General features: G+C 58.1%; 1 protein-coding gene across 4 annotated transcripts; it reads right to left on the reverse strand.

The window, feature by feature from the left end:
* Positions 1 to 119: 119 nt before the first annotated feature.
* Positions 120 to 24,587, reverse strand: GPRC5B (G protein-coupled receptor class C group 5 member B). 4 transcript variants are annotated; one of them, XM_051847465.2, is made up of 4 exons: positions 24,428 to 24,587; positions 12,284 to 13,307; positions 4,474 to 4,733; positions 120 to 3,349 (listed from the first exon to the last, which is right to left on the reverse strand). In XM_051847465.2, the coding sequence occupies exons 2-4, from the start codon at positions 13,284 to 13,286 to the stop codon at positions 3,305 to 3,307; spliced, it is 1,308 nt and encodes a 435-aa protein (XP_051703425.1). In that variant the 5' UTR covers positions 13,287 to 13,307; positions 24,428 to 24,587; the 3' UTR covers positions 120 to 3,304. The 4 variants fall into 4 exon arrangements, with proteins under 4 accessions (XP_051703425.1, XP_008255999.1, XP_008255996.2 ...); XM_008257777.4 differs by lacking the exon at positions 24,428 to 24,587 and adding an exon at positions 23,121 to 23,287; XM_008257774.4 differs by lacking the exon at positions 24,428 to 24,587 and adding an exon at positions 13,874 to 14,100.

The following is a 24,587-nucleotide window of genomic DNA, read 5'->3' on the forward strand; positions in this document are numbered from 1 at the left end:
CGTTATCACTCTCATTTGTGCTGTGGTTGGCTGCTAACCAGGATTCTCCCATTCAAAACTCGGTCCCGAGCCCTGGTGGCTGCACTGGGTTGCTGTGACACACTAGCACACGGCGGGAGTGAACAGTAAAGCCTTTATTTTCGTGTTAAGAGCAGCATTTTGAAAATGAAACCTTTTTGAATCGGCAACATGGATATATACAGTCACGCAGGGTACAGGTTGATTGTCTTGACATTTAAGGAGTTTTCGTCCCATGGAAGTACGCAAGTCAGCCAGGGGCAGATAAAGGGACATTATAAAACACACATGAACCCATTTAATAAATATATATTATCTATCAAAAAAATGAGCCTCAGCTCTTTATCAATTAACAAAAAGCACCTGCCGAGAGCGCTCCCAAGCTGGTATAATCATGCATCACCGGATTATAAAAGCCACAGTTGCTCCCTTTTCATTTGGGGTCAGCCTGAGACATTCCACGCAGCCTGGGCCAACCAGGACCACCCCCACCCCTGCCCCAAGTTGGCACTTACCCAGTGGGCAGCTGTGCCACAAAAAGCCCCATGCACACCCAACTCCCAACAACCGCACCTTTAACCCTAGAGCTCACAACCTCAGTTTGCTGAGCCCCCAGCACCGCTGAGCCCCTCGTTCCTCACTCTCCATCTCCGGGGGGAGAGATCCACGCTAGACTGACAGTTTTCTATCAAAAGACGAGGACAACAGTGGCTGATAGAGTCCCAAAGCGATTCTAATGACTGGACATGGAAAGATTTGTGCTTACAATGAGGGATTCTGATCACAGACACTCTTCTTCCAGGTGCTTTTCCCCAACCACGCTGTGTTTACAAAAAAGGTCTTAAACACAGCTGCCTCCAAACTTCACGCTTGAACTTGGCTCCTTGGAGGCTGCTGGCGGTCAGTCGCACGGCAGAGCTCTGTCTGATGGGCTCCGAGTAAAGTCCTTAGGGCAACAACAGCTCTCTCTCTTCTCCCCTCACTCTCGCCTCTGCCCCCATGCTGAGGGCACTCAGCCTGCTCTTGACCTTGACCTTAAAGCCAAAATAAAACAAAACCCAGAAGCGCAATAGCCTATCAGAGATTTTTAAAAGAGGAAAGAAGAGAAGGTCTTGTTATTCGGTGAGGTTCTCCCAGGCCTCCGTGGCGGTTCCATTTTTCCAGGGGTGACCGTGGTTGGGGGGGGAATGTGTCCCCAGTCCTGCCACTTACGCCCTGCTCACCTTAAGCGTGTGGTGGACAACACAGAACTTAGAATGGGTGACCGTGTGAACTGCTGCCTTCTGCAGGGGGTGGGGGCTCCTGCACACCAGCTCCCTGCTGCCATCAGAAAGCTCCGAAGGACTCCAGGGCGCGGGGGCGAGCAGCCACGTCCTGGCACAAGAATGTGTGACGCTGTGGTCGTTTCACTGGGTCGGCCCCAGGCAGGCAGGGACCTCTCTATTTTCAGAACAGAGGGTCTGCATGCAACCACCCCGCACCCCACCTGGGGAGAGGGGAGTGTCCTCCCTTCTGTCCCTCCCCCACCTTGCCAAGACCCCAGCTTTGCAGACCACCCAGCCAGGGTCCCAAAGCAGAGGACTGGGATCAGATTCTCTAAGAAGCAAGCACATGCCTTGGGCTGGGTGCGGGGACTCGCCCTGGGAGGCCAGGTAGGGGCCGTAGCCTGGTGCCATGCTTTCTACCCCAAGCATGGTGGTGACACAAGAAAGTACCCTAGCTGTAAGGAAAACTCACAGAGGGCCACCCTGGGGGGCCCAGATTGGCCTCATTTTCTCCAGTGCGGTGCAGGGACAGGGGCGTAGGAGGCAGGCAGGGGGAACACAGTTAAGACGGGGGCCAAGAAAAATCAGGTTTATTAAAAGACGCGCAGCTCGGATGCACTGGCTCACGGAAGGGGTCAGGCCTCCCCCGTGCCTCCGCCCAGTGCGAACCTGCTTCATTTTCCTGAAAGGTTAAAGGCTTATGGGTAGGTTTCATAGAAAAAGCAATGTAGCGACCAGAGCATATGCAAAAGGCCCCACCCTCATCGATACATTCCGTGCCCTTTGCTGGCAATCACGCTGGCCAAACAGTGTAGAGGACGTGGGGCTCCAAGCGGCTGAGATGTTGGCAATGCCAAGGAACAAAAGAATGACAGATGGAAGTCATGGCAGAAACGATGGGCTTTGTATAGAGCCAGCTGCAGACAACCAGGACCGGGATGTCCCCCACTCGCTCCTCCCAGAGTAGCCGGACACCCCCACATACCCATTCCACCTGCCATTTTCACAAGGTTAACGGAGGAGACCGGAGAAACCACTGCTACTGAGGCAGCGGCAAGTGCCATCCCTCCTCACTCTAGAGGGCAGCCCTGGGAAACCCTACCACGTGACATCAGCATCCCGAAAACCTGCCATGGTGCCCGCCTTCCAACCTGTCTCCTGGAGCGGCTTCCGGCTGGTGGCTCCATCTGAGCTTTGGATAGGAACATGGCCATGAAGCTGGGACAGGGTTTAGAAGAAGGGACCTCACCACCCCCAGCTCTGCAAGGAAAGGGGGCGGGGCCTGCCGTCTGGCCCCAGGCACCAGGAGGGAACAGTGATTGGCCAGTGCTTTCTCAAGGGGACGGTCACTTCCACACCGGGAGAGCCTCCTCCTCTTTGGCACATGCCAGAGTCCCCCCACCATGGCTGGCTCTAAAGCTCACGCCACCATCCGGCTGCCTCAGAGTCACAGCCACAGGCTCCTTCACTCGCCTGGCCCTCCCATGAAATGTGCAAACCACCAGGGGGGCCAGTGGAAGCGACCCCATGCCTCACAAAACGGTGGCCTCCAAGAGGCCACCCGGTGTCCGGCACTTGCTGGGGGGGAGGGGCCGCAGGGTGGGAGTCCACGCCCCACCCCCATCTCAACAGTCATCCAACACCAGCCTGGGCCCACCAGCTGGGAATCTGGTTCTGTTCTCGCCCCCAGGGGCCGACCCTGTCTTCCCAGCCACATTTTTGAGTGAGCCTAATACTAGTTGCAATTAGCTTTGCTTTAGTTGGCGGGGATTGAGGTTGGCTTGGTAGACTGTGTGTGTGTGTGTGTGTGGCAGAGCAGGAAGGGCAGTCGGTGTTAGCTTTTTCAGTTCATCAAGGTTCACATTTACACAAAATCCCCTTGGCTGGGGTTTCCACATCTCCCGGCTGGCTGCGAGGCGGCCTGGTTCGGCTACAGTGACCCCACTGCTCCCTCAAGAAAGACACAGCCAGGGAGTAAGATGGGTAAGAGAGATGCTTATTCTCTGGAACTTAAAAGTCTTTCACCAGTGGTGTCTTCCAGTGTGGCTTGGCGGAGCGGTTGGGATCTGGAATAACATAAGGATAACAGGCTGAGAACCCTCCGTCAACACGGCGCCAGGGGCAGGCCACAACCCGGCCGTCACCTGGGCGGACCGAGTGGCCACCGCGGCACTGTCCCTGTCTACTCACCCAGGACCTCGCCCGCCCACTCAGCTCTCAGGGGCTTCACGTGCACTGGCCTGGAAGGGATGGTGGGGGGTGTGGGGTGCCCCTGAGGGCCAGACGAGCCCCTCTCACCACGCTTATTATAACACACAGAGGCCCAGTGCCCATGAGTCACAGGCCTTTATTGTACCAGACAGTGCAAGAGCCCAGTGGTGGCGGGGGCCTTTAAGAATGCAAAGCTGTGCTTGCATTTGTCTTTGAACCTGTTCTGAACCGCTGCAAACCGACGCAGGGTCTCCCGTTCACAAGGTCAGAAAAACCAAGTTCCCCCTGGACAGCAGAGACCTTCCCCCACAGCCTTGCACTAACAGGGGAGAACAAAAACCAAACCAAAAAAAAGCTCGGGTTGAGTTATGGAGCGGGCACATGGCATCGAGGATGGATCCAATTTACTGCTGTAAACTGGCTCACGTGCTGTCTTGCAAAGAAGCATGGAGCCACGCCAGGGATCAATGTGGGAATGACAGCGTGTCTCAGGACGGCCCGAGAAACGCGATGATGCAATTCTCAGCAGCAAAAAACAACAAAAAAACCAGAATGACAATCATGGTGGCACCCTGTTTGGCATCAGTGAGCGTGCTTCTGTATTTGAGGGGGCAGACACGGCCAACGCTTCCACTTGTTCCAAGATTTCTTTCTCTTAGGAATTGGGGCTGGGAGGAACCCTGGGGACCCAGCCGGGTCACAGAGACCGAGGCCCCCCAGGGGCGAGGGGACTTGAACTAGGTCAGATGTCACCCAAGCCAGCTTCATCGTGCTGGGCTTCTCCTACAGGTCCCTTCCCACAGAGGGAGCCAGATGACAGACGATAAGTCACTGGGGATGCAGGCCCAGTGGACCGAGAGCTAACTGAGTGCAGGGGGGTGAGGGGCGGGGACAGGAAAGCAATGCATGCCCCCGCAGCCTGCCCAGAGCACGGGGTCCCCAACACTGTGCTCTGGGGCTTCGGCCTCTTGCTACTTACCGTGCCCCCGTTGAGGACCACGGCCATCTCGGTCGGCTGGTACACGTTGCTTCTAAACGGGGCGCTGGGTCTGTGCCCCACGCCGCCACTCTGCTTCTTCCCCACGCTGCCGCCGCTGCTGCCGCTGCCACCGCCACCACCACCACCACCACTGTGTTTCTTGCCCAGGCTCCCGCCGCCGCCACCGCTGGGTTTCCGCCCCAAGCTGCCACTGCGCTTCTTCCCCACGCTGCCATTGGAAAATCTTGCCGATCGGCGAGCTGGGGGAGGGAGGGAGGAGTTGGCAACAGGACAACACCCAAAAAAGAAACTCGATTTTGTTCGCTTCCCTGCATCCACAGTGTCCTCCCGGGCTGGCAGCTCCCCCACCCCTCCCCGCCCCCCATCGGTCCTCCCCTTTGTCACAGCCTGATTCAAAACAGAAGTCACAAAGGGGCTTTGTTCTCCAGCAGCTCTAAGAGCCCCCGTGGTGGTGTGCAGTCCAGGGTGCAGGCTGCTCTCTGTGGGAGGAGGCCCAGGCTTCAGCCTCCTCCCCGTGCTCGCCTCCACGCAGCCTGGGGTCAAGGGGGATGAGTGCCATGGACAAAGCCGGTCTCACGCCAGAGTGCCTTTCACGTGCAGTCAAACGCGCTTCAACCCCTTGGCTGCTTCTGCACACGCTCAAGGGTGAGAACCCTCAGGGATGCGCACAGCAAGTTCACAGTGATGCTTGTCTATATAGCAAAGGGACCTCGCCACACTGGAGGTGATTTCTAAACAGGGAGAGGTGACGCAAAGATGGCAAAATACGTCACCACTTTTACCCCTGAAGGGTGAGCAAACAGTGTGTCTTACTTGGCTGAACTTTTTTTTTTTTTTTTTTTTGATTTATAAAGCATAGTGACAGAGAGAGGACAGCAGAAACACAGAAAGGGTTCTTCTATCTGCTGGTTCACCCCTGCCCCGCTCCCCGCCCAAATGCCCACAGCGGCCAGGGCTGAGCCAGGCTGAGGCCAGGAGCCAGCAACTCCGTCCAGGTCTCCCAGGTGGGTGGCAGGAGCTCAAGTATGTGGGCCATTACCTGCTTCCCAGGTGCGTTAGCAGGAAGTTGGGTTGTTGTGTCTTTAAGAGTTTTTTTTTTGTTGTTGTTGGTTTTTTTTTTTTTTTAACAGGCAGAGTTAGACAGTGAGAGAGAGAGAGGGAGAGAAAGGTCTTCCTTCCTTCCGTTGGTTCACCCCCCAAAATGGCCACTACAGCTGACGCTGCGCCGATCTGAAGCCAGGAGCCAGGTGCTTCCTCCTGGTCTCCCATGCGGGTGCAGGGCGCAAGCACTTGGGTCATCCTCCACTGCACTCCCAGGCCACAGCAGAGAGCTGGACTGGAAGAGGAGCAACCGGGACAGAATCCGGCGCCCCAACCGGGACTAGAACCTGTGGTGCCGGCACCGAAGGCGGAGCATTAGCCTAGTGAGCTGCAGCACCGGCCTTTTAAGAGGTTTTAAAGACAAATTAACCTGGAAAGACAGAGAGAAACTGTAAATGCATATTGCTAAGTGGAAGAGGCTGGTCTATACAAGCCACCTATTGTGTGATTCCAAGTATTTCATGTTCCAGGAAAGGCAAAGCAACGGAGACAGTTTGCCAGGGGCTGGGGGGCGGGGAAGGGGGGACAGGGCATCTTGAGGGCAGTGAGATTCTTCGGTAAGACATGACATGGCAGATACATGCCCCGATGCATTTGTCAAAACCCACAGAACCCTGCAGGACAGGGCAAACTAATTAAAATATGGACTTCAGCGAATCCAGTTATCAATACTGACCCAGCAACTGACTGACACACACACACACACACACACACACAGCTAATATGCACTGTTCAACATAGGGGCGGGGGGTGGGGTGGGCAGCATTTGGAAACTGCTGCTATTTCCTGCTCAATTTTTCCATCAACTTAAAACTACTCTTAAAAAAATAACCAATGAGGGGTGGGCACTGTGGCATGGCAGGCTAAGCCACTGCTCAGGACTGAGTCCCAGATACTCTTCTTTCAATCCAGTGTCCCGCAAATGTGCATGGGAAGCAGTGGACAATGGCTCAAATATTTGAGTTCCTGCCACCCATGTGGGAAACCTGGGATGGAGTTCCTGGCTCTGGCCTGGCTGAACCCCAGCTTCTGTGGCAATCTGGGGAATGAACTAGAGGCTGGAGAGATCTCTGTCTCTCCTATCACTCTGCCTTTCAAATAAATAAATAAATCTTAAAGACAACTTATGAAAACCCACGAGAAAGTCAAAGCACTATTTGAAAGACTCCAAGTCTTCTTGGATGGGCTCTTTGCAGATTCATCCTCATTGAAGGACTTCACTAAGCGTCCTGCCTGTCTGTCTAAATGACTTCAAGAGAGTTTGGTTTGTTTATTTTTTGGTTTTGACAAATTGCTTGGGGCAGGGACCAAATCACCTAAGCACTAGAACCAACCTTCTCAGGGCCAGGCATGTAAATTCTATGCATATATATATATAATATATATATATTAGCTCACTGGGTTTTCACACTTACCATTTCCACTCGACATGGAACACAGACCCAGCCCCAGCAGCCTGCCCAGGTCTGCACAGCCGCAGAGGCGGGACCAGCACTGGAGTCCGGCAGAGAACAAACAGCCGTGTTCTTCCCCATCCCCTCAAAGCTATCGGCTCCAAATACTGAGTTTTAAACCATCGCACGTGTCACTAAGAAGCAGCTTGAATTTAAGTGATCCTAGGGCCTGTGGGATGCCGGCAGGGTGGGCAACGCCTGCCCCCAGGAGAGGAACCACCACACAGCCCAGCTTTCCAAACATGCTCCCCTCAAAGGAACCAAGGTGGGAGTCCACAGCCCAGCTGTGGGGCGCCTAAGCCCCCAGGCCCTCTCTGTACCGGCTGCTTGGGGACCTCCCCTGAGTGTAGGCCAAACTGCCTTCTCCCAGGACTCAGGGGTGGGCATGTGATTTAGGCTCAGCCAATCAGGGCACCACATCTCCCTGGACACACTGATTGGTCAAGGGCAGGGCAGTCAGATCCAATCAGAGTGAACCCTGGGATTTTTATTTTTTATTTTTATTTTTATTTTTTTTTGCCCAGGCATCCTGGGAAATGTTCCTGTTTGCCACTGAGAATCTGGGCAAGCCTGGAGCTGAGAGCTGCCTTAGGCGAACATAGCCACGAGATGCAGAGACTGCATCCTGTCCCCACTGAGTCTCCCACATGGATCCGTGCCCCAAGCCTGCTTCTCAGTAGACTTTCTTTTATACATTAGCTGAGTTGAACTGGATTATTACTTGCAAGCAGCCTCAATAAGCCAGAAGACTGACACCCTACCCAAACGTGAAAGGCCAGCAAGGCTCCGCCACTGGGGGCTCCCCGGGAATCGAAGCTCACAGATGGAATGCCAGCCTTAGCCGGTGTAGACACTGGCAGGCGACGCCTGGTTGGCTCCGCCCCCAAAGCCAGCTCCGCGCCCCCAGGAGCAAGCAGAGGGTCCGTGCACCTAGTGTGACCTCAGAGCCCAAAGTCCCACTTTTCTTCCTTCCTCCCCTGGAAGGTGAACATTGAACACGCCCTGTTAATGTTCTCCAAGATGGGATCCAGCGCTACCCCCCGCGGTACTCTTATCACACACATCACGCCTTGTTGATACACACTCAGGCAGCACTTGCGGAGGTCGTGGGTACGCGGGGTTGCACTCGGGGAAAGGTAATACGAAGGCGCTGGTTGCCGGCGCCTGGCAGAGCCACAGAGCGGCTTGGAGAAGGCCCGCCCCATCTCCTGAGCTCGTTGGGGACGGTCCTCCTGGGAAGAAAGCCCACAAGGCTGGCAGGAGGGCAGAAATGCAAGGAAAACAGGCCCCACTGTACATAGCCCGGGGCATCGAAGTTTCTGTGAGGGCCGAGGCCCAGGGGCCAGCTTTCTAAAATACACACCGGCTGAGGTCCGCACCCCCAGGGAAGTCGGCAGCTGTCCACGGTGGCCAGGGAGCGTGCCCCTACGCCCCCAGCCAGCAAAGCGGGTGCTGGTGGAACACCAGCCTTCCTCACCATGACTCCAAATGCAGCCAGCCTCTCTGTGCAAGCTTTGCCAGGGGCTGCACGGCCTGGCCCCACGTGATTTTTGGTGGACAGCTGAAGTGATCTCAAAGATGGCTAGTACCAAAACTCTGACAGGGGCCAACACTGTGGTGCAGTGGGTTAAGCCTCAGCCTGTGGTGTCGGCATCCCATAGGACCACAAGTTCGAGTCCCAGCTGCTCCACTTCTGATCCAGCTTCCTGCTAATGTGCCTGGGAAGGCAGTGGAGGATGGCCCAAGTGCTTGGGCCCCTGTACCCACATGGGAGATCCGGAGAAAGCTCCTGGCTTTGGCTTGGTCCAGCCCTGACCACTGCATTCATTTGGGCAGGGAACCAGCGGACAGGCGATGTGTTTCTCTCTGTCTCTCCCTCTCTCTCTCTAACACTGCCTTTCAAATACATAAATAAATCTTTTTAAAAAGTTTGACAACACCCAAGGTTGCTGATGGGGTGGAGGAATTGGGTTCTCCTGCAAGTATCAAGTCGGGGAACAGGAAGTTAGTTGGCCTTTCTGGGGTCCCTTCTGGAAGGATACACCAGATTTAAAGTGCACACTCTTATTCACATCTAGGATTGATTGTGCAAGGAGTTAAGTGATCAGAGGCCGGACGATGCAGCGCTGTTCACCGTGGAAAGCCAGCAGCAAGCAGAAGGGCAGAAAAATAAACGAATGTGCCTGATGGAAAGCTCTGGGCCTGGGCAGTGGCTGACCCCGGTAGGGCTAAGCAGCTCCGCACAGCCCCAGTCAGAGCAGCGGCTGCACCTGTGTGGGTCTTAGAATCGCCTATTCCAAAAATCAGGTGTGCTCAATCTGAATGAAGCAGGCAGGCACTGGTAATTTTCCTAAGCGGCCCAAGTGCCTCTAACATGCAGCCAGGTTACGAATGGCTCCGGGGCCAGAGCTAGGGTGCTGTGCCAGCATCGCACATTGGAGCACTGGTTCAAATCCTAGCTGTTCCACTTCCAGTCCAGCTCCCTGCTAATGCATCTGGGAAGGCAGTAGGGGATGGTGATGGCCCAAGTGCTTGGGCCCCCTGCCACCTACATGGGGGACCCGGATGGAGTTCCGGGCTCCTGGCTTTGGCCTGGCCCAGCCCTGGCCATTGAGGCCATTTGAGAAGTGAACCAGTGAATGGAAGATCTGTCTCCCTCTGCTTTCCAAATCAATCAATCTTTAAAAAAAAAACAGAGCGCCTTTGCCGTATTGTCATGTGAGACACGGCATGCGTGCCTGCGCTGAGGTCTGGCGAGAGGGGAGCAGCCCCTGTAGGCGTGGGCCTCGGAATAACTTTTGTGTTCTCATTTGCTGAACCTACACGGTCCCTGGCCGCCAACAGAGTATTGTTGGGGTACAGCCATCAGAAAGGAATAATAAAGGGCTTTCTTTGTTTTGAAACAGAAAGAGGGGGATGAAAAAATAACTCACTTGGCTGGACGAGGCTATCACAGTGCAAAACAGATGTGGGGTGCGGTGGCTGCGCTGATACCGTGCCCACCAACTGAGTCCTATGTGCACCCACAGTACCGGCTGCATTTTTACAAGACAGGTGCAATCAGACTCAGACAACCAGCTTCCCCCTCCCCTGCCCTGCTGAGCTCTCACAGGGTGAGTTTGGACACGTTTGCCGGCATTCCTGGGCCTCGGTGTCCCACTCTGTGAAATGGGTGTTTGCCAAAACACATCCTACCAAATGCACACAGTGCTGCTGACAGCTCGGTGAGATCTGGGGCACTTCTGTGAGCTGAGCGGAGAGCGATTCCACGGCAGAGGTCATGGGTGTCGGCTTTGCAGCGAGCCTGCCAGGATTCAGACCCTGCCCCCGCCCCCGCCCCCGCCCCGGGGTGAGTCACTTAGCCCCCGTATCCCGTCTGCAACCCCTGCCCTCATGAGTTGTTTTTCAAAAAGTATTTGTTTTTTCATTTATTTGGAAGGCAGAGAAAGACAGAGATTGTCCACCTGCTGGCTCACTCCCCAGATGGCTACAACTAACACAGCTGGGCCGGGCCCAAGCCAGGAGCCCAGAATTCAATCCAGATCGCCCATGTGGGTTGGCAGGGACCCAAGCACTTGGGCCATCACCGCTACCCCCAAGGTAGGTGCACTCTAACACAGGAGGCAGCTGTCCCAGGCCCAATGCCCACCCTGTTGCGGGGCTGTCGAAGCACCTAAGAGCACCATGGCACTCACCCCAACCAGGCGTGGTGTGACCAGCTACTGAGCACGGCACCACGCACCTGGGTGAATGGCACTGAACACAGAACAGTGACGATCTGGACGGGGCCCCCTCAGGATTTTAAAGTCACTGAGCTTCTTAGAGCCTCTAGGTGCTCATCTATAAATTGAGTAGTGGTGAAGACTGAGGTAAAGCAGGTTAAAGACGTAGAATAGATCCTGGCACTCAGCACTCCACAAATGACAAAACTTCTCCCGGAGGGGCCTGGGTGCCTATACTGCACCGCCGGCAGGTCCTATTATGACTTCACCTCTGTATCCCGCTGGGGCAGAGGAGCAGTGCTGGGGGTCCCACGCCACCTACAGTGCCCTCCAAACCTGTTTTTCTGCCCTGGAACCCAACGGGGTCCCATTCAGCCAACTCACGGAGTCAGAGGAGATGGCGGGAGATGGGAGTTCGTAGTGGACGATGCCCCAGCCTCCTATCACTCCAGGCAATGTGTGTAGGACAAGCCTCAGAGGGGCTCCTGGCAGGACTGAGTCCCAGGTGCTCCCAGTGCTACCCAGCCCATGAATGCACTTGTTCAGGCATTTCTTGCTCTCCCCGCTTCACCCCTGTACGGCCACCTCCCCTGCACCTGCACCCCAGCCTTGTCCCAGACTCTGCTTTCAGGTGAACCCCAGTAAGACACACATGCCTCACACCAGGGAGCGTGGGACTCCCTGGGTCACTTCTCACTACAGCCTGAGTTTTCGTCCACAGGTGGAGACACAAACCATCTGCTCAAAGCCGCACACCCAGGGAGTGGTGGAGGCAGGATTCTGAACCTTGGCACCTGCCCCCAGGGCCCGGAGTCACACACTCCTGGGGACTGAGGGAGGGGAGGGGACAGGAGTGCCGGCACGAGCGGAGCCACAGCTGGGTCAGGGAGCAGGAGGGAGAGGCGGAGAGGACGGTGACGAGGAAGGGCAGCCACAGCTCAGCGAGGGGCCTTCTGCTACACTCCGGCTCCTGTCACTTCCAGACCATCCCAAGTCACCAGATCTGAATTGTCACAAGATGCCAGAAACCTGCCTTTTTACAACATAATCTGGTTGGCAATTGCTAGGGAATAAAGCTAAACAAAAATCTAATTTGGGCAGGCATTGTGGAAGCGTGGGCGAAAGCCGCCACATACAGCACCCACATCCCGTAGCAGGGTGAAGGTTCAAGTCCTGGCTTTTCACTTCTGACCCAGGTGATGGCCCAAGTACTTGAGTCCCTGCCACCCACATGGGAGACCTGGAGGGAGCTCCTGGCTCCTGGCTTTGGCCTGGCCCAGCCCTGGTTTTTGTGGCTATTTAGGGATATAGGACAGCAGATGGAAGATCTCCTGTCTCTCCCTCTCTTTTAAAATAAATAAGTAACAATTTAAAAAATCCACCTCTGGGCCAGTTTTGTCAGTGGGCTCCTGTCCGCTAGGACTGCCCCTGGGACAAGGTGCACTCAACCCCCTGGAGATAGACAGGAGAGACCGTGTGGGTCGCACGGCCCCCGGGGGGCACCTGCTTTACCTGAGCTGTGCTCATCCATCGAGAAGGCCTTGTTCTCCATGTAGGTGCGCGGCAGGTGCATGTCGTCGAACGCCGTCTGTCGCATCCTTGAGTGCGACGTGTCGAAGTAGTTGGGCGGGTTTTCCTGCAGGGGCGGCAGGAGGGTGCAGTGGACCTCAGGGATGGCGTGGAAGACGATGAAGACCCAGCCGCTGGCCACTAGCGTGATGGCCAAGGTGGGGTCGCTCCAGGCCTCCTCCTGGTGCAGCATGGTGTTGCCGAAGAGGTACATGGACATCCAGGCCACCCAGATGAGCATAGAGAGGAAGGACGTGATGAGGAGGAAGGCCCCGTTCAGCTTCCACCTGTGGAACTTGCCACACAGCGTGAACAGGGCCTGCCCCAGCGTGGCCGCGAGCAGCACCATGTCATAGATGAGGGCCATCACGAAGTCCATGGGCTCGTAGGCGCAGGACGGCTTCGTGTCCCGCAACACCGTCAGTACCAGCCACTCGGTGGCGATGATCACCTGCACCATCATCAGGCACAGCGCCAGGCTCACCAGCTGCCAGCCTGCCGGGCTCGAGCCCTGGCGCACCAGCCTCCGCACGCGCCACGTCTGGCTCAGCAGGCAGGAGAAACAGAGGGCGAAGAGGACGCCCCAGAGGAAGCGGCGCACGGAGCAGATAGTCTCGTCCATGCGGATGATGAAGGCAAACGTCAGCCCGAAGAGGCCCAGGGTCCCCAGGAGGAAGAGGAAGAGGAGGCACGCGGGCCTCCGCTTCTCCTTGTCCCGGACGCACGGCAGCCGCACCAGGAGGATGAACATCAGAAGCAGTGTGATCAGGGCACCCGCCCCGGCCACCGCCTCCACCACGATGCCCCAGACAGCGTCCAGGTCGCACAGGGACACATATTGAGGGAGGAGGTCCAGCCCGCAGCCCCGGGATGTGCTGGCATTCTCAGAGGCCACGGAGGCGACCGTCAGGAGCAGAAGGAAGGCGAGCACCGCGCGGGTTCTCATCTTTCTGACACCGGGAACGTTCTGGAAAAGTCACGCAGGGGCGGGGAGGGGGGAAGACACATTTATAGTAAGATTCTCACCCTTCCGACTTCGTCCACACCCACCTCGTTCCACACCTGGGGACCCACACGGCTCTGTGGGGCAGCCCCTGGCTGGGGACCTCATCTCCCTCGTCATCCATGGCCGGGTGCCGTGAACAGCCTTGAGCCATCAGTGCCACTGGCTGGGGCATCGGGTGGGCCAGAGACTCACCTTCCCAGTATCCCTTTTGGAATTCCTTAAATGTGAGGCTCCCTGCCCCGAACGGCCCCTCCAAAAGTCAGAGACTCAAATGGAGCTTGAAAGAGAAGGTCACGGCCAGGCCATGAGCCGTACCCCTTCCAGTGGCTCAAGGCTAACAGCTCATATCTACTGCACACGCACACCAGCCTAGGAACGGGGCACCGCCCCCCCTCACAATGCTCTCTGAGGCAGCTCCCATTGTGACCTCCAGTTTACAGGTGACACAACAGGTGTCCAAGAGGTGATGGCACTTGCCCAAGGACACACAAGCCAAGTCCTGGTGGCGGCTCCCCTCGGAAACCCACCAGCGTCTCAAAAACTGCAACAGGCAGGCACCGCACGATGACATCTCGATGCATGATGGGCAGCTCATGTGAGGGTGACCCCCTGGTGGGGCTGGCGAACCTGTGTCCTGCCATGGGCCATCCGGAGATTTGTGACGTCATTCACGGGCCATATGGGGCTGGCGCTGTGGTATAGCGGGCTAAGCCTCTGCCTGCGGGGCTGGCATCCTATATGAGTGCTGGTTTGAGTCCCGGCTGGCCTCTTCCGATCCAGCTCTCTGTTTTTGGCCTGGGAAAGCAGTAGAAGATGGCCCATGTGCTTGGGCCCCTGCACCCATGTAGGAGACCCTGAAGAAGCTCCTGGCTCCTGGCTTCAGATTGGTACAGCTCTGGCCATTGCAGCCATCTGGGGAGTGAACCAGCGGATAGGAGACCTTTCTCTGCCTCTCCCTCTTTCTCTCTCTGCAACCCTGCCTCTCAAATAAATCATTCTTAAAAAAAAATGCCTGTGACAGATTAATTGAATTTCTTTTTTTTTTCTTTTTTGACAGGCAGAGTGGACAGTGAGAGAGAGAGCCAGAGAGAAAGGTCTTCCTTTTGCCGTTGGTTCACCCTCCAATGGCTGCCGCGGCCGGCGCACTGAGGCTGGCGCGCTGAGGCCGGCACACCGCGCTGATCCGATGGCAGGAGCCAGGTGCTTCTCCTGGTCTCCCATGGGGTGCAGGGCCCAAGCACTTGGGCCATCCTCCACTGCACTCCCGGGTCATAGCAGAGAGCTGGCCTGGAAGAGGGGCAACTGGGACAGAATCCGGCTCCCCGACTGGGACTAGAACCCGGTATGCCGGCGCCGCTAGGTGGAGGATTAGCCTATTAAGCCACGGCGCCGGCCAAGATTAATTGAATTTCAAGCTCCACCTGTGGTTGCCGTGGCAGAGCCAGGGCCAGAACAAATGATTTCACAGGCCTTCCAGGACCCGTGGGCTGGGTGTTCCCATCTCTGCTTGACGCCAGATCAGAAAAACCCCATGGCCTACTGACACCACAGCCGTCCTAACATCATAGCACAAGGCACGACTCCTGCTGCACGACTGGTATGTAAAAGTATTGCCCATACAGTGACACGCAGAAAACAGTACTTTTTATTTTGAAAGGCAGAGAGACAAAGATGAGACAGAGAGACAGAGCTTCCATCCCCAGCTTCAGGCTAGGCCAAAGCCAGGAGCCAGGAACACCATCTGGGTCTCCCACGTGGGGAGCAGGGACCCAAGTGCTTGGGCCATTGCTGCATCCAAGCGTGCATGAGCAGGAGGCTGGAATGGAGAGTGAAGCCAGGTGTCCAACCCAGGCACTCGGATGTGGGATGCTGAATCACTGTGCCAGTGTCCACCCCAGCACAGAACGCTTGGCAATAAACTGTGTTGCTGCCCATGTCACACTTCTCACTGCTGTGTAGAGTGTGTTCCCACGTACGCCAGCAACAGCCACACGTTTCACCTTGATGGCGTCTCCTGCCTGCTGGAGGCCCAGCTGAGTGTGTGACCTGCGCCACCCAGGGTCCCGCGAGTGCCCCCAGGACGCTTGCACAGTGACACCATCACCTAACCTGCAGGGCTCAGAGTCTGTCCCTGTCTCCACGTGGCACATGACTGTCCTGTCCATCCTGAAGGAAAGGGGCTGCCTTCCTCCTCCTCCTCCTCCTCCTTGAACTCTCCAGAGGACACGCCCTCTCCACCCCACCCCACTCAGCTGCTGCCTGGAGACCGGCAGGACCCTCCATGCTGCTCACTGTCTTGTCCCCACGGGTGCCAGCTCGGAGACGGTGACAGGCATCCCCCAAGCCTCCTTTGTCCGTGGGGGCTCTGCCCGCTAGGACACACCGCCACCCTCGCTGGGAAAGCCGCCCCTCCCGACGGCCATCAACAGCACAGTTCTTGGCCAAGGTCATAGCCGGACTCCTCTCAACAGAGCTTCCTGTTACCTTTCTTGGCTGTAATCCTTTTTTTTTTTTTTTTTTTTTTGCCTGTTTACTTTGTTTCTCTCTCACCCTCCCCCTCTCCTCCCTTCCTTGTCCTCTCTTGCTCAGGGGTGGACCAGGCTCCGCAACCTTGGCACTGGCCTCCGGGCTGCATCACGCAGTGCCACGGGGCTTCTTTCTGTGCCTCCCCGGATGTTTGGCAGGGTCCCTGGCCTCTGCCCACCAGACGCCAGCAGTGCACCCTCTCCCCAAGCTGGGACAACCCAACTGCTCTAGACACCGGAAACGGCCCCTAGAGAGTGAGGCTGCAGTTGCCTGGATGAGAACCGTGGGAGTGGACTCCAGCACCAGCACACAGCAAGCAGTGAATGAGCGAGAGTGCCTTATTCATCCTGAATGCTCTCTCCTGCACCTGCCTGGCTTCCTAGAAGGCCACAGCCTGCACAGGTCTGTGCGTGAGGCTCTCCTCCAGGCGTTGCAAAGCCAGTCCTACCGCCTTGAGCTGGGCCCATGCGAAGCGCTGGAGCCAGCCACCCTCCCCGTGGCTCCACGCGTCCCTGGGGCTTCCGTAAGTAAATGCAGTATCGACCGCCTCCCTCTGTGCTCCTTTATGGAGATCTTGCAAGCGTCTCAGATCCTGCCTCGGCCGTGAGGCCATCGATGGGCATGAATTATGGATGTGATGGTGGGAGAAGGTGCCTGGTGCCGTGGGATCGTCTCCTTTGCCTGCAGGGGAGAAGATGCAGGCCCAGACAGAGGGCGTCTAGCAGGGGATGCCTGCTTGCCAGCATCCTGCCTGGGCCAATTGGGGGGTGAGGCTGCACCCCAGTGCTATCCACGGCCCTGCCCGCGGGTTACTGGAGTGTCACTGCGGCTACTTACGCCCGTGGTGCCATCGGTCACTCAACTCAAGTCCTTTAAAGTGACCCACTTTAGAGACAATAAACACGTTAAATACATAACTCTCGATGTTCTGAACTTGCTCGTTAATGGGATATATTTCCAATGAGGATGTCCCAGGGGCACATCCCTCGGAAAATCATTATCCTAAACAGAACTGCCCTTTTTTTTTTTTTTTTTTTTTGACAGGCAGAGTTAGAGAGAGACAGAGAGAAAGGTCTTTCTTTACCGTTGGTTCACCCTTCAATGGCTGCTGCGGCCGGTGCACCACATTGATCCAAAGCCAGGAGCCAGGTGCTTCCTCCTGGTCTCCCATGGGGTGCAGGGCCCAAGCACTTGGGCCATCCTCCACTGCACTGCCAGGCCACAGCAGAGAGCTGGACTGGAAGAGGAGCAACTGGGACAGAACTGGCGCCCCAACGGGGACTAGAACCTGGAGTGCCGGTGCTGCAGGTGGAGGATTAGCCTAGTGAGCTGCGACGCCGGCCTAGAACTGCTTCTTGTGAGCTCCTGGAAGAAGCAGGGGATGAGCATTTCAGAACTGGATGTGGACAGGCTGGTGATGCGGCGGGTGAGTCCCCGCATCCCACTTCGGAGTGCCTGGCTCTTCCACTCTTGATCCAGCTTCCTGCAAATGAGCACCTAGCAGGCCACAGGTGACAGCCCAAGTACTTGGGGCCCCTGCTACCCATATGGGAGACCCAGAAGGAATACTGGGCTCTTGGCTTCAGCCTGGCCCGTGGACTGAACCAGCAGAGAAAGATCTCTGTCGCTCTGCTTTTCAAATAAAAGCCATTAAATGCACACACACAAAGGGACACCAATGGTTAAAAATAGAGAGAACTGGATGCGCTGGAACAAGGTGCCATCACTCACTGCCAGGGTGGAGGGGCCCTCAGACGTCTCTCATCAACATAAACCCAGCAACCGTCAGCAAGCAGCACTCCCCAGGTCACCGGGGGAGCAGCCAGGCCCAGGCTGGGAGCGTGGCAGGTGCTTCTGGATCCCCCAAGGCCTGCAGCCCTCAGCCAGGAGCCGTTTCCCCCTACCACGGGCCACTGGGCAAGGCTGAGCGCTGGGAGCAGGGTACGACTCACTCCTGCTGGGTAGAGCCCAGGGATGCTAAGTTTCCTACAAGGCACAGGACGGCTCCACGCCAGAGAACTGACCAGTCAGTCCACCAGGTCAACAGGGCCCACGCTGAGAAAGCCAGGTGTAGCCTTGAGGGGTAACGCTGTTGGGGAAGACGCCAGGAAGCCAGCAGGCCTCCAGCCTCAGCCTGCCCTCTCCTACAAGAAGCGGGCCTTGGTGAGCCGCCCGGTTCCTTCTCTTAGAAAGAGCTCCTCTCCCAGCCTGGCGCAAAGCGGGACTTGGTTTCCCCAGCTCCCTTCCCTTCCTGCTCGGTCTTCCGACCTCAACAGGAGGCCTGGGGGGATGAGGAGAGCTCCACACGGTGCCCTTACTCCTGGGAGCGTGCAGAGCCCCCCTGGCCCCGGTCCAGGCCTCCGGCTCCCGCCGAGGTTCTGACACAGGAAGCGGCCACACTCTGGATTTCCGCTTTTGCTCCCGAGGGCGGAATCTTCCCCTTCTTCCCAGGACAGCTGCTGTTTGTGTGACCCAGCATCTGGTCCTCCCGTTTCGGGAAAGAGCTGCTGACTGTCTTTCGGAGAGCTCCCTGGAGCCCGCGCTCCCGGCAGAGGCACCTGGCACAGGCCATTCAGGCTTCCACCTGCCCTGAACTGGACCTCTGGGTGCCAGCTTTGGGACGCCCTGTTCTGGCAAGGGGTGTCTCTGCTTGCTGGGTTGCTAAGCTGGGAGGAGAGAGGCCTGCAGCTGCAGGACTTATCTGCCATGGCAGCAGCAGAACCTGTCTTAGAGTAAAGCTGACGCAGAGGAAAGATCCGAGTGCTGGGCCCGCGTCCTAATACACGGAACGGCTGGATGCATCCATGCCTGAAGCTGGATCAGTCTTTGCCATGCCAGCAGTCAACAGATGTGCCCACTGGAACCAGGTCTTTCTCATTCAGCAACACACAAATTCTCATTTTTTCACAACCTCCTATGGCCCGTCGCTTCTAGGAAGTCCTCCACATCTGACATCCTGGGCTGTGCCTGCAACCAAGGGCAGCCAGGGGCTGCAGCAGGGGCCCAGCTGTCCCCCGGACGCCCCCGAGGCGACAGCCACTCTGCTCCACGGAACAACGTCCAGAATGGCCAGGGTGGGCATCACACATCGGGCCAGGGCACGAAGCCAGGCCTAGGCCGCCTGGAGGATCCAGAACTGCCCTGCAGAGCTTTCTGCTACTGCCTCTGTGACAGTGACAGTGACAGTGAGCTCTGAGCACGCTCTCCATGCCCGGGGCCTCTGTGTATACAGATTCCTTGTCACCCATGCAACAACCTCACGAGGTAAGCACTCTTACCATTTCCATTTTGCACAAAACCGTAGTATAGGGAGGTCCCAGGCTTGTCCAAGGTCACACAGCCAGAAAGAGGTGGAGCCAGCAGGCAAACAATTGTGATTGTCCCTGGGCTCTCTCTGTGGACCAGGCTCTACAAGCCGAGCCTTCTGCAGGTCTATCAACTCAGACCCACCCCACCCCACCACACACCTCGGGCCACCGCCTTGGTAGACCACGCCAGGATTTTTAATTATTTCATTTTATGATGCCCACTCGTGGCCCCATGCCAAGCCCAGCACCGCATCTGCCTTGTTTTGCACCAATTCCCCAGGGCCTGGCACACGGGGAGGGCCCCCCATTTATCCTGCTGATAAACATAGTCTCTAGCTCTCCCATCACCTACAGAGGAGTGAGGGTCCGAAAGGCTTGAGCTTAAGTTTGCTCCTTGGACAGGCAACAGCAGCACTGCCTGGGATGGTGTCAGAAACCCGGACTCTAGGGGCCGGGGGTGGGGGTGGGGATCCGGACACCTGTGTTTCCACGAGTCCCGCATCCAGGCGTTGCCTGGGTACACGGATGCAGGACCCCGCCCTCCCCAGCCCCTGCCCCAGAGCCCCCTGGCAGGTAAGCCCCCTTCCTCTGAGTGAGCCACCTGCTGCCTCCCATCCCGGGAGGAACAACATGATTAGAGGTTTCCAGAGGGCCTGGAGGCAGAGCTGGCTGGGGCAGCATGAAGAGACCACAAGGGACCCATGGGGGCAGGCGTGCGGCTCCTCAAAAGGAGTGAGGAAGAAATGCAGGGAGCGCGCAGGGCTTGGCTCCCATACTAATTACCACGCTGCCAGCCAGGCTCCCAGGGACTCACCCAGGGCTCAAGCACACCGCATCGCTCCCTCTCTCTGCCTCTTTCTCTCTGAGCCACCACAGGAGGCAGAGGGGCAGCATGGTCCCTTTCTCTCCTGCTGGGGCCTGCAGCAGCCGTGACCCATGCGAGCAGGATTCCTTGTGTGTGAAGGACCACATGGCCTGCCTGGAGACACCCCCCCCCCCCACACAGCTTCCCTGCTCCATAAACTTTGGAGTCTGACATAGTGGCTTCAAACCCTGCCCCGGGACACCTGCCGGTAGCCTCTGACCCTGGGCAGCTGACTTCATCTACCTTGCCTCAGTTTTCTCATCTGCAAATGGGGGTGACAATGATGCTTACCCCGTGGGGTTGTGGTGACAGTTACAATAATTAGCAATTAGGGGCCAGTGCTGTGGCACAGTGGGTTAACCATGTGGAACGTGTCTTGGCTGCTCCACTTCCCATCCAGCTCCCTGCTAATGCACCTGGGTAAAGCAGCCTAAGATGGCCCAAGTGCTTGGCCCCTGCCACCCATGTGGGAGACCCGGGTGAAGCTCCTGGTCCAGTCCTGGCCATTGTGGCCATTTGGGGAGTGAACCAGAAGATGGACGATCTCTATTTCTCCCTCTCTCTCTCTGTAACTCTACCTTTCAAATAAATAATAAATCAGTCTTTAAAAAAGATACAAAATAAGTAGTAATTACAATGTGGGACAGTGTGGTTCACGGGGGAGTAGGCACCTTTTAAAGAAACTGTCAATATAGACTGGCAAGTCTCCGCTGACCAAGAGGGGGAATGAACGCTTCCGAATTTCTGGCACGGGGACACCTGGAGGCCGTGTGGCGGGGCTCCCACGGGTGTTTGTCCACCGCTGGTTTCCAGGCTGGGCCTCCCCCACGCTCCGCGGGGGTGGCATCACCCCCGGGCAGACACGAGCCCAGACCCTGGGAGTCTCGCTGAGCCAGGCCACCCGGAGCCCAGCCCTGGCCTGGCTCCCCTTTCCTATCCAGCCCTGGGAGAGGAGAAGCGAAATGCACAAAACCGCTGGCGGAGCCGCCTTTCGGTCTCACCTCTGCTGCTCCCAGCCAGGCCCCAGGGAGGCCCCCACTCAGGCTCCCTCCCAGCGCCTGCCAGGTCAGCAGCGGCATCGGCATCGGAACTTCGCTCTCTTGAAAGCTGGTAATGGGGTGGGGTGGGAGGAGCCACAGGAACACGGAAAGGGAAAAAAACAAAGCAGGGCCAGTGTTGTGGTGTAGCAGGTTCAGTGCCCACCTGACACCCACATCCCTATCAGCGCGCTGCTCTGCTGGCAATCCAGCTCCTGGCTAATGCACCTGAGAAAGTAGCAGAGGCTGAGAGCCCAAGAGTTTGGGCCCCTGCTACCCATGGAGGAGACAAAGTACAGTCCCGGCTCCTGGGTTCCGCCTGGCCCAGCCCCGGCTGCTGGGGTCCTTTGCAGGGAGGGTGGGGGGAGGTGATGGCAGATGGAGGATTACTCTCTTTCACTGTGTCTTCCAAAGAAATAAACATTTTTAAAAAAAAGAAAAGAAAAAAGGAGCAGGTGGGGGTGGAATGGGCTTTTCTGCCTCTTGGTTCAGCACCCCCCTGGGTGCCTGGCACAGTTTAGCTTCAGAGTGGAGGACCTCAGTGGGCGGGAGACAGCTGTGACACTGATGGGAATGACCCAACCTCAGTCTGCCTCTCTGTAAAAGGGGTGTGGCTGGGGTGAACGTGCTGGACTCAGTGCCTGGCCCAGAGGAGGCCAGAAGACAATCACCCCGTCCTCCCGATGGGACACGAAGGCAGAGGTCACGGTCACGCAGTTTGGCCACAAGCATTCCTGGTGTTCACGGAACGAGCAGGGGCCACGGCTTACTTTTCCCAGCTCCTGACCCCAAGGCCTCTCCAGCGCCCTCCTACTCTGACCACCCACGTCTGGCAGAAGCCCAGGACGTGGCTACAGAGGCGGCCTCCTCACGCAGCCCAGCGTTCCGCTCTGTTCCAGCCCCCTCCGCCCGAGCCGGGAGCCGCCGGTGACTTCCTGCACTGCCAGATTAAACCGCGCCAGGCTTCCTGACACTAAACTCTTTTCCAGACCTGCGCCTCTCACCTTCTCCCATCTTTCCCAAGTCCCAGAGTCTCCTAATCCTCACTCCCCAAGGCTGACCAGCACCCCCCCCCCCAGACTTGGAAGAACACAAGCTCCAAGACTTCATGAATATGCAAAGCAGCTGAGGTCCGTAAATAAAAGCAATCATTTAAATGCAAATTGTATCCTTGGCTGTCCGTTCCAGCGTGGACGGGTTCCTCTCAGGCTGTAATTCTGGGTGGAAAATGTGACTAACACGGAAGGCGTCCGCAGTGGCGCTTACGGGGGCCTGGGCTCGGGGCGGGGGGCTGGTTAGTGGGGAGTGGGTTTTAAAACCTGAGCCACGCCTCAAGGCGCTCCCCACGGCTGGACAAAGGCCCTTGGAGACTTCCTCCAGTGCCAGTCCCAAAGCCAGAACGGAGGACAGGCTGCCTTGCCTCCAGATCTGTCTGGAGAACTATTTTTTTTTTTTAAACCAGATCCCACAGCCCCCTGCTCAGAACTCTTCGGAGACTCACTGGCCCAAGCAGAACAAACCCTCAGCTCCCTCGGGCCTGAAAGACGGTGGTCAGCTGGTCCCCGCCGCTGCCACCCCCAAACCTGCCTCCGCTTCCCAGCCACAATGGCCTTTGTTTGGGTCCTCTGAGCTCAGTGCCACTGCTGAGCCTTTCCCAGGGCCTGGCTCAGGCTTTCGCCACGATCTGGGGGTGGGGGGTGGGGGGGATTGCTCAGCTCCAGGGTCCCGCCCCCGCAGGGATTAGCACGGACAGACACCTTGTCGCCCCTCTCCCTGGGGATGGTTACCTCCACTGTTGAGGGTGGGCTTGAGCACCTGCCCAGCCTGGAGAGCGGAGGGTGGGGTGGGGGGTTTATATAAAGGCAGCGCCCCAGCCCCCTCCTTCAGATCACAAGTTACCAAGCCAAGAGTCTGAGCTTATCTGTCCCGGCAAACCCCACCGTCTGCAGCCCCCGTCCCCAGATGGAGACTCCCGCCGCACGCCTCCCAGGCTCAGCTGCCCCTATCAGACCTGGAACTCCACAGCCTGCGTACAAACCTGGCGGGCACCAGGGCTCCCGGCCACCAGGTGCCAGTTCGCATTTGATTTCCGTGCCGTGCGCACGCAGTGTAACTCAGTCTGGACACTCCGAGGGCCCCTGGGCTCTGCCAAAGAAACTTCTGAATTAAGGTTCTTTGGCTGCACGGCCGGGTTTTTTGTGCCAGGTTCCCCCCTCCCCCACTTCTCGCTCCGTCTTTGCGGGGGGGGGGGGCAGGGCTGCTCGTGCGAGGCTCAGGTGCTCCCCATCCTGGCCACCGTGGAGTGTGGGCTGGGGCCGCAGGCCGGGACGCACGGCCGCCACACTCCAGGGGCCTTTGTCCGCGCTCCGAGGACCGCCCCCTTAGCGAACCGGGGACAAGTGGGGCGTGGGGGTGAGGGGAGCTGGCTAGGACTGGGAAGGAACGCCGCAGGGGGCAGTCCTCTGGCGCAAGGTCGGCGCGCCCCTCTCCGGCTGGTGAACCAGGTGCAGCCGGAGAGCAAGGTGCAGGACCCCCCCCTCCCCCAGCCGTGCTCCTCTTACTGCCCAGGCTGTCCGGGTCCCCGGATGTGTGTGGGGCACTCCAGGGGCTGGGAGTCCGTGTCCCTAAGCGGAGAGGACACAGCACTGAGCGACTTCTTAGCTCCAACCTGACCGCCTCTCCGAGGGCCGAGCGCCCGGGGTCTGGCGTGGAAACTCCACTCCCCGCCCCCTCCCACACACACTCCTCCCCCCCCCCGCCTCCTCCAGCCCCCACTGGACCCCAAGGCCAGGTCTCCGCTCTGCCTCCTTTTCCCAAGCAACGTTCCCACCCCGTCGGGCCGTTGTCCAGCTCTGCGCGGCCCGGGCCGGCTGCGAACGTGGCCCCCAGTCCCGCGACAGGCAGGTGCGGCTGCTGGACCCCCGAGTCCGACCCCCGCTCCCCCAGCAGCCCCCACCCGTCTGGCGCGCGGCCCCGGGCCCAGCCCGCGCGGCTCCTCTCGCACGACCTGGGGACGGCTGGGCTCCTGCCCTTCAGCTGGGGCCGCCCCCAGAGCCTCCTCGGGGACTCGACCTCCATCTGGTCTGGATCCACAGGACCCCTCCCTCTGAGGGGCCCCCAGCCCCGCTCCGCGCTCTGAGGCTCCTCTCTCGCTGCCCTGGGGTCCCCCGGCCGGAATCAAACACCTCCCCCACTCGGCAGGTTAACCCTGGGGTGGCGTGGGAGTGGGGGGTGCTTAGGAAACCGCAAGACGCGCCCCCTGCAAATCTTCCCAAGTCCACGGCGGGAAAAGTTTTCCGGGGTCCCCGCAGCGCCCTCCACCGCCTTGGCGCGGCTCGCACTCACCGACGCCCGCGGCCCCGCGGCGCCGGCGCTCCTGCTGGCCCTGGCCCGAGTCACATCCCTGCGGCGCGGCCGCGGCTCCACTCCGCGCGCGCACACCCGCCCGCCCGCCGCTCCGGCCTCACTGCATCGCGCTCCGAGCCGCCGCCGCCGCGCGAGGCGC

This window comes from Oryctolagus cuniculus, chromosome 19 (genome assembly GCF_964237555.1).
Source record: "Oryctolagus cuniculus chromosome 19, mOryCun1.1, whole genome shotgun sequence".
NCBI lineage: Eukaryota > Metazoa > Chordata > Mammalia > Lagomorpha > Leporidae > Oryctolagus > Oryctolagus cuniculus.

Bases quoted from the DNA above. Each gene is read 5' to 3' on its own strand.
- GPRC5B (XM_008257774.4), bottom strand. From the start codon at position 14,014: ATGACGTCACAAATCTCCGGATGGCCCATGGCAGGACACAGGTTCGCC. The intron at 13,308-13,873 runs GTGGGTTTCCGA...TGACTTTTCCAG, and splicing joins TTGCAGTTTTTGAGACGCTG to AACGTTCCCGGTGTCAGAAA. The intron at 3,350-4,473 runs GTAAGTAGCAAG...ATGTTATTCCAG, and splicing joins TGGTCCTCAACGGGGGCACG to ATCCCAACCGCTCCGCCAAG.